The following is a 16,548-nucleotide window of genomic DNA, read 5'->3' on the forward strand; positions in this document are numbered from 1 at the left end:
TTTCAAGCCAATATCTTGCTTACATTACATTTTTGGCTTATACTTCTTGGAAAATATGGAGACAATTTTAAAAGTTCTGTAACAAGTTCTGTATTGGATGAATTAAAATAGGTTTGACTAAAGCTTCTGGGTCATACTGTCAAAGGTCAAAAAGGATTCTATATAATCACCTGCTTTATTTTGGAATCAGTTATTGTTTAACATACATTTAGTTAGTTAATGAGTTAAGTCATAAGTGATCAGTTGTGGCATTTAACTTCCGATAACAAAACATTACCAGAAAGTAGTCTTTGGAAGATGCTGCTTCTCTGAATCTGTTTATCTTCTGCATTTGGTCCTTCCTCAAAGTTCTGGTGCATTCTTGAGAAACTGAGTAACTGTGAATCAAGTTCCTAATAAATTCTTCTTCAGCTAGTATCACAGACTGGATGTTTGGACAAAACTACATCTTACTTTAAATAACACAAAATGTATGTTAAAAAGGGTGCTGTGGCTATTAACTTCAGTTTCAGCATTAAAAATAGCAAATGAAAAATGATTATAAAGGAATGTGCTAAATGGCTTAGATTAACTGTAAAATTATACTTCTAAATGTGCCTAATTCCCTGATAGCTGCAACATGAGAATGGATGAGAGACAAATTGATTTCTTTTCCTGGGTGCTACTGGCTGGCTCTGACAGTTTGAGCCAGTCTTTCAATATCTGTTTTCTTATATGTAAAATAAATTGAGGATGCTAGTTATCCAAATTTGTAAAGCACTTGGAGATTCTGATTAGTGAGGTGTATTGTGTGTTGCAAGTAAAGCAGTCTCAATTTTCAGCAGTGTATGGAAAAAACTACCAAAGCATGTTAAAGAGTTATTTAGAATTTGAGTCAGATTCCTCTTATTTACACCCAATTCTACATTGCTGTTATTCCTGATTTACACAAGTGTGAATAAAGAATTGTGTCCTCTGAATGTTTTAGGCCTTGTCTACATGGGAACACCGATTAAAACCCAGTTTAGGTTAAATTGGTGCAAACCCAGGAGGATACTCTTATTTTAGTTTAGGTTAAACCTGTTCCCAAATTAAGCTTAAAAATATTCCATGTTTTTGGAACATTTTAGAAAGTTCCATTATGAGGCACACTTGTAGGGAATGTAAAACATACTTCACTAGATAGAAGATGCAGAAAGTTTCCTTCCTGTGTGAGAAAGACACTCATTTTAAAGTTCTTTAGTTACCATTCCCTCCTGATTTTACCACCACTTACTTCTACAGCAGTAATATTACAAATCTGACATCTGTTATATTTCCAAATTCAAGGTCTCGCTAGTTCATCCACTTAGATACTGCTTTAGCTATAATAAACTGATTAAGTAAGGGAGTTCTGCATATTTTAAGTACATGAGATTTGTCAGTATATTAAATAAAAGAAAGCAATAGCTTTTTTTTTTTTTTTTTAATATATCAGCTTACCTTAGAAATTGTATCATTTGTTTCCAATATTCTTACTTACTATCACTTAGATCTTGAATCTTTGATAATAAACTTATTGTTTTCGCTACAAATATATCTCAGTACTGTGGTATTAAACAAAATGCTGATCCTGAATTGAATCTTTCAAGCTGATGTGTATACTGTTCCTTTGGGAACAACAGACCTAGTATTTCTGTGAGCGTTCAGTGGTTAAGGGACTGAATACTACAGGGGAATGCTTCAGAGGGACTCGGGTGCACTTACTGTTAACCTGCAAGGTAAAGTATAATTGGCATAGCCCAAAAGAGATTGCTTGGGGGGAGGGGAGGGGGCCTAAGAGGCTGATGGTACAAGGGAGCTGACACCTAGTTCAGTACAAGAAAGACATCCTGATGCCGGTGGTAAGGGAGTAACAAGATGACATTCAGCCCTGGATTCCCCAAGAACCATCACATTGGTAGGCGATTAAAGAAAGATAAAGAAAAACTTAAGATTTAGATAATACTAGTGGCCTTGTTCAGATAATTTTAGCCAACAGGCACTTGATGAGATGGCAGCTCTATCCTTGAATGAGAACTGTTACATCAAAATAACTGTTTTGCTAAACCAAAATACTCTTCAAGAGCCAAGAAAAAGAGAAAGGTATTTTGGAACATCTTCATGAAACATTTATAAATAAGAATTTGTAAATATTTCAGCATTAGCTCTAACAGCATGTCAAAAAGTTTGTCCCCTCTTCTGGATTGCTAAATTGCAAAATTGGAATAAATGAAATCATGAACACCAATATTCATTTGATTCAGTTTGGTATAATATATATAGTGACATCCCAGGAATGCCACTCTGAAGCCTATTATGTCTGCAGAGTCAGTATGCAGCAATGGAAATAGCTACAAGCAGGGTTGAGGGTTCTTTTTGTTCAGAATATCACCAGGTTCAATCATCACTAGGTTTCACGGTCTGTTACCATGCAATTTTTAAGCTCTCAGCCATTTATGAGTTAAACCTGTGCAGTGTACAGCTACAGTAAGACATGTATATATGCCATGCCAAGAGCCATGACCATTGTGATATCAGAGGTAACTCACCATCCTTACTCTATAGCTAATTTGCATGCAACAATTTCATTGGCTGTTTGAGGGAGACTGCACAGATGGATTAATTGGGCCAATTGTCACCTGCACTAATCAACACAACCAGTACACACAACAAACTCAAAACACATACACCCTTCACTGCAGCACATGCCCCTTATCTGCCACCTGCACAAACCTTCCAGGATTGTCACTCTCTGTATCAGTCTGAAGGCCAGAATGTCTAAACCACAATTAAACAGCCCCTTGGCCTAATCCCTCCAAACCAGAATAAGTTAATATAGGCCAGCTATGGATGTTTAATTGCAGAGTAGACATTCACAGTTAAGCCAACCTGAGCCCTTGTATAGACACTGCTGGGTTGACAGAAGAAGTCTTCAATTGACCTAGCCACTGCCTCCTAAGAGGGTGCATTTATTACAACAACAGCAACAAAAAACCAACTCTCCTTCCATTGTTGTAGCAAGTGCCTATATTACAGTCATGTAGCTGTGGCAGTGCTGCTATAGAGCTTGTAGTGTAGACATAGCTAAGATTATTATTACAATTATTTATTTGCAAAACTCCTAGAGTAAGTGTGGGGAGAGGAAAGCCACAGAAAGGGCTTGAACTGCAAACAGCATGCAGCTTGTTAAATATGTAACCAATAATATTTTAAAATCACAGAAAAGAGAGGCGGGGACAAATACATTCCATGCAGATGAGAAATTACTTAATGTTTACTGTCAGGAAACAGGTTGTTAAAAGGGTGTAAAATGTATGGCTTCCTCCCAAACACTGAAAATCTGTATAAAAGATTAAATTAGCATGGCTCTAAAAGAATATCTGAACCACAGGCTACCGTGTTTACCGTCTTTCAAAGAAATTTAAAACAAACAATGCCTAACAAGAAAAATTACTTTTCCAAAACTGCCATCTACAAGACAGTGTGGTTTAGAGGTGAGAACAGTATTAGAACTCTTGTGTCCCTGTCCCAATAGCCACTGACATGGTGTTACCTTGGGTAAATCACTTGTGCTTCAGGTTTATCCCGCTGTATAATGGGGTCAAAATCATGCACACAGAATGCACTCTAAGTTTCAATGTTCAAAAAAGCACCTTCAGATCTCTTGAGGAAACAGTCTTATATACAGGACTGGATATTTTGTTACCCAATATCTACTGGCCTGGGTACTAAGTCTACAAGCAAAGGTGAAAAACAGCTATGCTACCATGACACTCTTCAAAAGCCAACCTCCCCTTCAATTTAAGGGAACAATTATTTAGTTTCTAATATTTTATTGGCTTTTTTTTTTTTTTTTTTTTTTTTTTTTTTAAGTTAGCTTATGAAATTTTAGACTTTCTTTCCCTGGAATTAATTCTCTTCTTTCCTGTAACATATCGTGGCATACCTTTCCTGCATCGCTTTCAGTGTCAGTTACCTTCTCTCCCCCTGTCACACTCATATCTCTTTCTTACTAAATTTTGTGCTCTACCCTCTCCTCAGTATTTTCTGTCTCAGTTCTTTTTTTCAAAGCCAATCTCTCCTCCACCACAACATACTTCTCCTTCTTATCAATCTTTTTATCTCTCACCCCCACTCACACTCCTAACCCAGTAGCTCTAATGTACATACAAGACATCTCATAGCTCAGACCAAATGAGGAGAGGGGGCTCCCACTGTCCAGGGGCATGTCCCAAGTGAGGCACAAGACCCCTTCCCCCCCACAATTGCTTGAAGAGGAGAGTGAGCCATCACTGATCTACAGCAGACATCCTGGCAACTGGAAGGAAGAAGGGAAGAGAATGTTCCCGCCCACTCCCAACACCACCCCTTTTCTGAAAGTGGTTGTTGAAGTCAGTAGGGGTCTTGCTGCCCTAACCTTCATAGACTTTAAGGTCAGAAGGGCCCATCATGATCATCTAGTCTGATGTCCTGCACATTACAGGCTACAGAACCTCTCCCACCCACTCCTGTAATAGACCCCTAACCTCTGGCTGAGTTACTGAAGTCCTCAAATCATGGTTTAAAATCTCTGTTTTAGGTCCTTTTCCCACAGTTGGTCGCTCCAATCCCTTTCCCAAACTGCAACAGTATAAAACTGATCTGATTCTTGCGGGTTTCACTGCTTTCCACAATGTTCTGAATAGCAGCCCTTAAAGCTGACAAGTGTCCAGTTTTCATTTTGCTACACTGTGGGAAGGCTATGAGTAACAGTTTAAGTACTGAAACTCACTGTCTGAAGACTCCGGAAGATCCAACCACATTGGTTTAGATTTGCGTCACACTTTGTAAATTATATTCACATAAAGCCTCTCAATTATTAGAGAATTAAGATTCTGAAATGCTATTTACCCTGAGAAGCTTCTTACCTGTCCTGCTTACATGGATTTTCCAAGCCATAGCTCATGTTCTACATGTGCACATATATACATTCACACAAGCTTAGAATTATAATTTGTAACAAAGAACAGATGGGAAAGACTTTTAAAGTCATCTCCTCAACATAAAAATTACACTTTAGAATCCAGATAGATGAGAGGACAAACGTGTTCCCTGAGACTGGTAACTTACTGAATATGGACCAGGCAGCAACCAGGTAGTGAAGAATTCACTTGGATTCTTCCACTACAGATAAATCACTGGATATCCCATTATATGTAAAACGGCAGTCTGTATATATCATACTGAAGGTGCTCTTCAGACTCCTTTATTACAATAAAGACAAAGTTGTCACTAGAAAGTTCCATGACAACGGTGTGAGTAGGCAGAAGCAGTGCCCAGGTCTTAGGGTCTGCCCAAGAGCAGAAGGAAGGGTTTGGGGAAAAGCAGCAATGAACTTGAAAAAGAGAAAGAACATTTTACACTTTAATGGTGCCTTTCAGAGAAGCACTTTACAGTTAACGAATTAATTCCTGCCTCACATGAAGAATTATTATCCATTTTTATAGATCAGAAAAGTGAGGCCACGTAAGAAACTTGTCCACTGTCACATAGTCAATAGCAGATGCTGGAACAGAGCAGATATCCCAACTCTGCATTCTGTGCTTTAGCCACAAGGCCATCCTTCTACTTTCCAAAGAGATAGCATGGATGAAGTGGATAAGGCATTGGAGTGGGAGTTGGGATATCTGAGTTCTATAACCTATTCCATCATTAATTTACCATATGATTTTGGGCAAGTGATAACCACACTGTGTGCTTCAGTTTCTTCATATGTAAAACCATGAAAGTGATACTAAATTACCTTTACAAAGTGCTTTGAGATCATAAGATGAAAAATACCATATAAGTGCCATTATCATAGGCATGAAAAAGTGCCAATAAAAACCTTATCTATTCTGAGTACATGACAGCCATTCAAATACAATCTGTCCCAAGGAAACCCCAAGGGAGAGGGACACCTAGCACCTTACCTGATTTTATAATTAGGTAAAGTGTGCTTGCGCTTGATGACCTTCTTGAACTGGTTGACGATGATAGAGGTGAGCTGGGGCATGGGCCTCCCCTCAAACTGTGACTTCACCTCAAAGCCTATCACAGGATCATCCATGAAGGCAAAGGACCAGTGCGTGAAGGGCAAGCGGGTGAAGACCAGCCTCAGCTTCCCCATCACCCGGGAGATCTTGACGAAGAGGTACGCCGACTTGCCAAACACCAGGTCCGCGTCAATGGCCAGGTGGAAGCCACCATTGTACTCCAGGTCTACCTCGAAGCCCAGCTCCTCGGGGCAGCCCTCATCGCTGCAGATCACCGGCCGGATGAGCTTGATGGATTTGAAGAGGGGCACCACGTCCCCCAGCGAAACGTCCCTGAGGCTGAGCCCCTCCAGCACCTTCCCCGTCATCTTGGTCTGCAGCAGCTCCTCAAACTCCACCTTGATCTTCTTGGTGACCCAGTGCCTGACCAGGGAGGTGTCCCTGAGCTCCCTGAAGAGGAAGAGGCAGATGGCATTGAGGAAGTAGCAGGTCTCCTCTCGGGAGGAGGGAGGCTCAGGGGGCTCTTGTTGCTGCTGCTGCTTGGCGCCGGGCTCAGCCTGGGGCTTGGCGGCGCCAGGGGTGGAGGCGGCAGCGGAGGCGGTGGCGGCAGCAGGGGCAGGCTCCTGGGGCGGATGGCTGCCTGCCGGGTCTGAGCCGTGGAAATAGTCCCTGAGGCTGTGTTCAGGCAGGACCCTGGCGTAGAAGAGGCCGCCGGAGACTCTGGCCGCCCCGGGGGGCTCCGGCTTCCTCCTGTAGAGCAGCAGCAGCTGGAGCAGCAGCGTGATGCAGGAGCCGGCCAGAGCCGAGATCAGCACCACATAGACCAGCAGCATCTCCGCCTCGGCGCCCGCCGCGCGCGCACCTGGGCACGGGCTCCCGCCTCACACCAGCGCCGCCGCCGCTGCCTCCATCTTGTGGGCATGGGGCTGGGAGAAGGGCGGAAGGGCGGCGGAAGGGCGGAGGGACACAGCCTCCGCCTCGGTCCGCCCGAGACACCTGTGCGGCTCCCTTCGCTGTCCTCGCCGCCGCCGCCGCCTCACACAGGAGGACAGCAGCAGCCGCCAGCTGCCGCCTCATCCGGGTCCCGCACTCCCCGCCCCCACCCAGAGGCGGGCGGAGAGAAACCCTTCCCCCGGCCACCCGGATTGGAGGAGAGAGGACGCCTCTACCCCTTACGTCACAGGGTACGGCGCCCTACGCGGTGACGTCATAATACCGCCGGGGGGAGGGGCGGGGGGACTGTTGGTGAGTTCACTTGCCGGACTGCCTGCCCGCTGGGCCGCTGTAGGCAGCACGCGCTAAAAGGGCGCGTGAGGCGTTATGGTGGAGGGGGGTGCAGTGCAAACCCAGAGGGCGCTGCGAGGGGGAGCAAAGCAAAGGCTCCAGGCTGGTCGGAGGCAACGGGGACGGCGGAGATCTCGGAGGAGCTGCGCGCGGCTGCCGAGGCCCCCCAGCAGCGTTTGTCACACGCCCTCCCCGAAGGAGAGACTCGGGCGCTGAATTGAAGCCCCCACCTACCCCGGGGCTGTTTCTGCAGATACCCGCGGGGGAGGCAAGCCGTGCGAAGCGGAGGAGGTTCCGACCTAGCAGGAGAGCGCCGGCCAGGAACCCTCCCAGTCCCCCTGCGGGATGACCTCGTAATCCGACATGCTACAGACCTAGCGCCCTGCTATTCCCATGCCCTGCCGTTTGCAGCCTGCCTTTGCGGGCAGGTTGGTTGCAGCGCTGCCCACCTCTGCCATTCGCTCCCAGGACCCGCTAGCCCCTCAGGACAGTTGCACCGCTACCAACCCCCGCAGTTCACTCTCTGGCACGATTATTACACCCACGCAGGCAGCTACTCTCTGCACACATTGTAAAGGCGCTACAGACAGGCAAAAGGCTATTTTCTCAGTGTTCCTTTCCCCCTCTAACCTTTGCATCCACCCTTGAGCGGGTCTGAGAGCCAGCTGGGCATTGCCTTTGCAGATGCTATCTGGAGGCTAAGCTGATGTAGCCTGCACTGTGGACAGCTCTAGAAAATGGCTCCAGAATGATTTCCGACCAGCCAAAGTTCTTAAAACACTCTTGCTAATAAATAAGGTATCCTAGCCTGTGAGAAGCTCTCTCAGCATAACCTCCCTTTTTTTTTTAAAAGTTCCTACCACTGCTTACAAAACACCAGGACAAGCTACTTCAGTGATAGTTTCTCTTCTTCCAGTGGCAGATCTTGAAAACAGTTCTCTTTTTCCACCAACCCATAACTGTTCCCAACTGCCATGGAATCTTCTGAGTCTGACATTTTGGCCAGTCTCCAGTTGTAGGGACTCCCTAGTTGTCATGGAACTTTCTGGGTATAACAGTCTATCCTGTCTGTTTAATATTAATTTATTATTTATATTCCAGAGGCATCAGTCAAGATCTGGGCCCTGCTATACTACAGGCCATATAAACACCTCCCAAAACACAGTCCCCGCCTTTAAAGTGCTTACACTCTAGTTTGATTACAGGGGCATCACTTAAATATTCTTCTATCTGTTTAAATAGCAGCAGAGAGGAAATAGATATCACTACATGCATATCTAATAACACACGCAGAAATTTTTCTGCTCCCACACAAGCACAACTGTGGAATTGGGCTACCCCTTGATATTATATTTGCAGCAAAAATATCAGAATTTGGCTGTGAGGATGGATTAACACCACAAACTGGATTCTTGCCATTGGCAGCAGTACTCATTGACACCCCTACACCTTACAGGCACCAATAAGGAGCTGCTCTCTCCCTCAAACTGCTATCAGGTTTACATAGGTCCTGATGGACCAATAGTGAGGCATTATGATATCAGTGCAATAAATGGGTGCAAGTCAAATAAAAATCTTACTGGGAGAGAGAACTCAAGACATAAATTAGTACATCTTGGAAGTTCTGGATCAACATCAACAAAATAAAATTCATGTCCTGCCCTGCAATATCTATCTGCAACTGCTATATCAGTCCTGAGTAGTTACTGCCAAATTACACAGGTGGTTTTTCATCTGTTTGCCTTATGTGGCCCAATATTCATTGGGAACTAGATTGAGAGCACCATACTTACTTGGAATCAATTGCAGTAGCCCAATAATGCCTTCTTGTTGGGATAAAAGGGAGCACAAGTGTAAAAAATTGGGTTGAAAGAATGGAAGTGGTAAAGAGCAGTTCCACTCTACATGATACTCCTTTCCTGAAAGCCTACAAAAGTCATTTAGTAGGACTACTACAGTGTCTATAGTTTGAGATAAAGCAAACCTTTGGTGGGGGTGAAACTGAAAAGCAACTGTTCTCTGCAGCATGCTCCACTCCGGACCTAATAGACTTCCTGATATAAATCAGTTTGGGAGTTAATTATACTACTAACAATGTTTACTTCCCCTCTACAACTGCCAGCCTCTTTGGAAGGAGGAGTATTAGATATTATGGTAATGGGCATATCAAAAGGACTTAAACAGCAGATGGATTTTAAATGTTTTTTAAAAGTTATAATAAAGTTGGTTGTGGACAAGGAAGGAATGTGAAAATGGTAAAGAGGATAAAGGAAAACCAAAACTTCTAGATAATGTAATGACATTTTAATTTGTACACATCATTGAAACTGAGGGGCTAGGAGAGAAAACAATCCACGCTTCACAGAGCATATTCTTTTCAAGGAAGGAAACAGATGAATCCTGTACAGATGGGATGAGTTACATCTAACTGATAAGTGTTCTTATGGAAAAAGTAGATATTTTTAAGGAGCACTTTAAATCAGTGTTGCAGAGATAAATGCACAAAGGGAATAAAGAAGAGAAAAGAAAGCATGTTGTGTATGAGGCATGGCTACAAGAGGGAAAAAGACATGCAGAGACTTTTTTAATAGAAAATTAGAGGAGTTTTGAATTTTTATGAAGGCGTGTAACTCAAAAGAGCCATTTATTTAATTTGTTCTATCATGAAAAGTTAGCAATAGAAATAAAACACTACATTATTGATGGAAAAGATTGTACACAAATTACAAGCACATTTATAAGAGGTAAAACTCATTAGGGCAGGTAAGTATTAGTTCATGAAATACAAAATTTTTGAGAACCTGGTGATACAAAGCCACAGATTGAGACTAGAAAATAATGGAGAGTGTGAACTTTTTATAGGGCCCATGGCTGAAAGTTGAAATGATTGGATGTTTAATGATTGGACATAAGAAGGCCAAAGAAGTCATATTGGGAGTTTTTAACTACTGAAGCACAGGGGTATACAAAATAGGAATAGATAATAAGAATGGATTGTGGGTTTGAAATTGAATTGCTGTTTAACTAAGGAGTTACATAGTCATGGAATTTATAGTAGATTCACTTTTAGGTAAGGAAAAACACCAGGATGTATAACAACTGCAGATTTCTACTTTACTTTTCTACTTTCCTCTACTATGGTGATCAGTGTGGTTCAAACTTGGCATAAACTGTTAGTAATTTAGTCCCATTGGGTTCCTTGTAGGGTAGCTACCACTGCGATGAATCTTTTAGCGTTTTCAGCACTTATTTATCTCCTCCTGAAGGATTTTTCATGGGGGAGAATAGCATGGTGTAAAAAGAGAATCAGAATTCTGTGGTTTTTAGTTTTCTTAAGAATGAAGGGAAACAGCAACAAATATGTTAGAATGCAAACTGATGGGATGTCTTTGAAATGTAGAGTAAAATTAAATGGGACAAGAATCTGTTGGGACGGGAAGGAAATCTATTTAAATATGACCTGTAAATGACAAAAAAAAAAAAAAAAAAAGATAGGTGGATTGCATCCATACAGTGTAACAAGAGGGCCTAAAATGTATTTTGTTTGTTTATTTGTTTGCTTTTTGTTTTAAGATTAGAAATTCAGCTACTGTTTATCTTAATTTTTCTGGAAGTTTCTATGGATGACAAACAAAAAAATTAAATTTGAGCAAGAAAAAGTAAGGAATTTTAAAACTGTTTAAAAAGCTCTTAATGGGCCAGATTCAGGAAAGCATTCCTATTCAGGAAAGCATAGAAGCACATATTTAACTCCCATTGAAGTCACTGGGGCAGCCCTTGAATAGGGATGGATTTAAGCTTATGTTTAAGTGCTTTCCTGAATCAGGGCCAATGTCACTATCTGTTGAATAGAAGGCATAGAAAGCTCTATGTCCTCTAGTACTCTAGTCCTCCAAAGCAACTCTCAAAAAGAAAAGTGAAGACAATCTGCCTGATTCTCCAGTGTCTTGCACCTCATATAGTCACTTTACAAAGTGGGTATAAAACGTATCCATCCTGCTTCAGTCATAGTTTACATACTCTTTGAACAGGTATAAACAACTGCCTAAAATGCAAAGCAGTAAGGAATCAGGCTGTCTCTCTGTATATATTCCTGATATTTCTAGGATTAAAAAGAGTAAGGAAAAAATCATTTTCTTCTCTAGAAAAAAAAACTTGTCAGGCTTCCCCTATACATCAAAAAGAAACAGAAAATGTCATGCGTCCAATTTTTTTTTTCTTTGCAAGTCACTTTTAAGACAAACATGTGAGAGGCCAGAATATTTCAGGCCTATAATATTGATTTCAGTGCTCTGCAAGATACTGGAACAATGATAGAGGATAAGATTGCAAAACCTGTGGTAATGCATAAGTTACCATATTCAGTATGAATTCATGAAAGAATTCATGAATGTGCTTGAGCCAATTCTCATATGTAATAAGCAAAAGAATAGCAAATGCCATGAAACACATCCTTTGTTCATATAATTCACCATTGATCTGGAGAGCTGAGGAAATGATAAAGAGCCTTTTACTTAACTTACCACAGTGTAAACAGTTGAATAGCACGTGTTAGGGTGTGCTGTTTGTCATGGGGTAGAGAGGAAAAAATCAGAGTCACAAGCTTAAAGAAATGATAGGAGATAAAAATATGACTGGGTATTTTTTTTAAATAGCAAACGAGGATAAATGGCAAATGCCGTTTGAAATGAGAAAGTTGCTTGAAAGCAGGAAGTACTGGATTATTCTGTAACAAATAGTCTGGGGATTTTCTTAATAAATTATTAAATTGCCATCACCATCCATTCTCTCCCATGCCTCCTTTTTAATATAGTGTGTCTCAAAGACAGATCAAATTAGAAAACTACCCATCTCCAATCGGTTGCATAAAACAAAAGACAGATTATTTACTTTAATAATGAAACAAATTAAAAAAGGAAGAGAAACCATAGCAGAAAATACTTCAGTGTCAGGACAGTCTCTGATTCTTTGTTTGGATGGTGCCTAGCATAATGGGGCCCCATTCTCAGCTAATTCCAAGACCCCATAATAAACATGGCAGCTAAATTAAGAAATTAGGTAAACAAATGCACAAACTTAACTTTGATACTATTGAGATTCCACACAGAGAATCTTTCTTTAATTCTGCAACATTAAGGACTAGACTGGCATAAAACCACCTCCCTTGCCAGTAGAGTTGCAGAGGGACTGCTTTGTAATGGAAACCACCTCCTTCTCCTTTTCCCTACTGCTGAAGAATTCTCCTTGACTCAGCAGGAGATATTGGATACACCGCAGTTCCCCTTCAGAGTTCACACTTTGAGCTAATGGCAAAATACACCTCTCTCTGGCTCAGGTTTAACTCCAGATCTCTTTAGCAGATTTTATAGTCACAAGTTAAAATTCCTCTACCTCAAAGCATACAGAAATGCATTCTCGGTGACTCTTAAACACATTTAGAATATCTTAGTGCTGTAGAGCAGTGTTCCTCAATCTTTTAAGTAGCAAGTACCCCCTAATTTCTGAAAATTTTAATAAGTACCCCAACACTCAATTTTCCACTCTGATAAATACAATCTTTTTCCCCTTTACCACTGGATGACTGTATTTCTCGTAAAACAGGAGAGTTCTGAGTTCTGCAATACTGTGTGGCTGTGGCAGACCACAAAACCCCCTGCTGTTTCTCCCCTCCTTCCTCCTCCCCTTCCACCATATAAGAGCAAAGGTCAACGCCAGCCAATCACTATGGCCTGATGGCAGGGTCATGAAGTGTTCTCCTCACATAGGTTGGAACTTGTGAGGTCTGAGCAGGCACTAGTAGCCCACCAGAGTGGATAGCAGCGCTCCCCATGGCTGGCCCTAGGGGGGTGCAGACTTGGGGCAAATCACACTGTGTGGGTTCCTCTTAACATTTTTATACTGGCAAAATCTGGGGCTGTCATAGTTGTCAATTTCACAGCTAAACTAGAGCTGTGAAATTGACAAGTAAGCCTGTGGGTAGAGCCCAGCTGGGCTCTCCACCTGGCTTTCTGGGCACCAGGTTTTGAGCCAGGGAGGGGAGCTGCCACCTGGGCAAGTTGCTACTTGGTTGTCAGCCTGAGAGGTGGGCAACTGCCACCTGCTCCGAGCTGGACTTCCGTGCAGGCTGAGACCCGAGGATGTGGGCAGGTGGCAGGCAGCTGCTGCCTATTTTCAAGCCAGAGTGCGGGAGGCTGTCTCTCAACTCAGAGCCGGGGTGCGGGTGGCAGCCACCGAGGTACGAGACCAGCTTGCAGGGTGCAGGAGGCTGCTGCCAGGCTCCCACCTGGGAGCTGGGACCGGGCAGGAGAAGGGCAGCTGCCGCCCAACTTCCCAAAAAGTCAGCAGCTGCTGCCCAGCTTCCCAGGACTGGGGCGGCTGTCGTCTACCTCCAAGCTCTGAGGTGGGACCTGGCGGGAAGCTGGCGGCTACCGCCTGGCTTCCCCAGAAGTCAGCAGCTGCTGCCCACCTCCCTTCACTGGGTTTTTCACCGTGTACCCCCTGCCTGTGTCTCACATACCCCCAGGGGTACGCGTACCACAGGTTGAGAAACTGTGCTGTAGAGATCCAGGGGCAGATCCGCAGCTAGTGTAAATTGTCATAGCTTCACTGAATTTGACAGTGATGACAACCCCGTGTTCTCTAATGGTTTGCATATCCCTGTTTAAGGATTGTGATTGTGAATCTTTTAGGTTTTATTCCTAGGCTACAACTGATTCACTGTGCAACGACAGTCAAGTAACTTAGACCAACATTTTCAGAAGTGGAACTAATTTTCGGAGCCTTCAGTTTTGTGCATCATACTTCAGACACTTGGGGCCTGATTTTCAAAGATGCTGAACAACCACAAATTCCTTTTGCTTTAGAATTGTGCGTGCTTAGCACATTCAAAAAAAGTTGTCTCAAGTAGGACACCCAAAAATGTAGTCACCAAAAATTAATGCCTTTTGAAAATCTGGGCTTTTAACTTCTTCATGCCGCTGTTTATCTGTGATATTGTATGATTGAAATATAGCCTCGTATAACATTGTTGCGACCAACACTGTTATACAATTACAACCAAACTTATGCAAAGTATGTCACGTAAGGTGTCAATGGAAAAGTTATGATTTGCTGGGTATGATTATCCTGTTTATATGCATATATCATTTTGTATTTAAAATATAGATTTTATATCTGAAGTTATAGATATTGACTATGTACTGGCATCTTGCATTTATGCTGTATTCCTGAGAAATGCCCACTAGGTAAAATCTATTGTGCCTTGACTATGCAAGCTAATGTCCTATTTAAGGACACTTAGCTTGCACAATAGACCATAGAAGAAGCCCAGTGGGTCTCCCTGTGACTGTTTCAGCCAGAGCATGGACGATGGTTACTCCTATGACTCAACAAATCATGCAAGGACATGTGACTTGCTCATACGACCCTGGACTCCATTTTGGACTTGTAATTTTTCACAAACTGAAACTGACAGGCAAGCATCCACCCAGATGGCAGAGGGTATGTAAGGCAGCTGCACCATCTTGTCTTCATCATTACCTGCTTTTCTCTGGACTGGATTTCTAACAGAGAAGCTTTAAACAAGGACTGATGACCCCCAGGCTGTTTGCGTAATTTCCAGAGACTTAACATATCAGCAGTTTATTTCACCACTGCTAAAACCTGACTCAAGAACTTTGCAGTAATTGTATGTATATGATTCTTTGATCATTGTAACACTCTCATTTCTTTTTCCCTAAGAATAAATCTTTAGATATTAGATCCTAAAGGATTGGTATCAGCATGATTATTGGGTAAGATCTGAGTTATGTGTTGGCCTGGCTGTGTGGTTGGTCTCTTGGGATTGCATGGACTCCTTGTTTGATAAAATTGGTTTACATAGCCACTCATCATAAAGTCTAGTGTCTGGGTGATGAAACAAAGGCTGGAATATCGAAGGAGACTGCTTTTCTGACCTCTTGTTAACTAGTGTGGTGAGACAAATGTTTACTTTTATTGCTGGCTTGGTATATCTTATGAAAAAATAACCACCAGTCTGGGGTGGGTCTGCCCCATTTCTTAGCAGTTTGTTTTGAACCTGGTATCATCAGCTGTGACCCACTGAGGCACGGTGACATTATCCATCTACGACACTGGTCTAATACGACTTACCTCACAAAGATGTTTTGATTATTTATAAACAGTTTTGTGATGCTTGGATGAAAGATGCTACATGCAGTAAGTGTGGAAATAGTCTAATTATTTCTACTACTAGTGATGGGCTAAAGCCACACAGTTTGTGTTTGGATCCAGAAGCAGCCAGAATATGGGAGTGTTTGAATCCAGGATTTAGTCTGGCCCAAATACAGATACAGGGTCTTGGTTTGGATACATCTTTAATTTTTATATGAGATATTTTACACTGTTGGAATAAAAAATGTCAGCATACAGTGCATTAGATACTTATTTTAAGAGGATCACATTCAAGTTTAAACTATCCCAACTTTTAATCATGGTTTCCAATGCTATGTGAACACTAACTTCTACTGTAGTATGAAACCAGGTAATTTTTATGTAACAAATTGTTTATTTCTTTATCCTTAATATATATTTTTCCATTATCGTTTCTGATTGGATATATTTCCATCTGTAGCTTCACCCTATTGTGATTTATATCTGAAATCAAGAATCTTTGTTCGTTCAGATAAGCAGCTCTAGCTTGGTATTTTATATTTTCCTCCTTTAATTGTTGCTTTAACTTGCTCTGATGGAATTCATTGTCTTCATCTTCCTTTTCAAATGTGTAATATTTTGGTTCATTATTACCATGTTTGTCTATTTAGAATTCATTGATGTACAAATCTATCCACCTTTTCTCTGAGTATTTTCCATTCTTCTCTGAAATAAATTCACTGTACGTCACAAGAGAATTCCAATCAGCCTCCCTGAGGGCATTTTGCACACTCCTAAATCAGCTTTCCTAGAATCAAAATTGTTTTAGTTACTTCCCCAATACATTTCAAGTGTAATTACACTGTGATCAATAAGCCTTAGATGTTCCACAACCTCAAATGTGTTTTTCATACTTGGCTCACTTCCTGGATTAGTCCAGAACAGCCTCTGACTGATATAAAGTGTTCAAGAAACTGCATAATAAAGCAATCCTATATTTTCAGCTCCTGTACCCTTTTATAGATGTTATCTCATGCTGCAAATTCACCCTTCTGCAGAGGTCCAACACAAGGCCCTTGGAACCACTTAGACCCTATGT

At 42.1% G+C, this 16,548-nt stretch overlaps 1 protein-coding gene across 1 annotated transcript in view; it reads right to left on the minus strand.

Annotated features, from left to right (window-relative positions):
• PDZD8 (PDZ domain containing 8) overlaps positions 1-7,009 on the minus strand; it is a 127,946-nt gene extending 120,937 nt beyond the window's left edge. Inside the window, exon 1 of the mRNA XM_067561299.1 lies at positions 5,952-7,009. Coding sequence (XP_067417400.1) covers positions 5,952-6,847 — 896 coding nt within the window. The 5' untranslated portion in view covers positions 6,848-7,009. The remainder of the gene's footprint in view (positions 1-5,951) is intronic.
• Positions 7,010-16,548: the final 9,539 nt, after the last annotated feature.

This window comes from Emydura macquarii, unplaced genomic scaffold (assembly GCF_026122565.2).
Source record: "Emydura macquarii macquarii isolate MOO-44397 ecotype Brisbane River unplaced genomic scaffold, CSIRO-AGI_Emac_v2 contig_2372, whole genome shotgun sequence".
Classification (NCBI taxonomy): domain Eukaryota; kingdom Metazoa; phylum Chordata; order Testudines; family Chelidae; genus Emydura; species Emydura macquarii.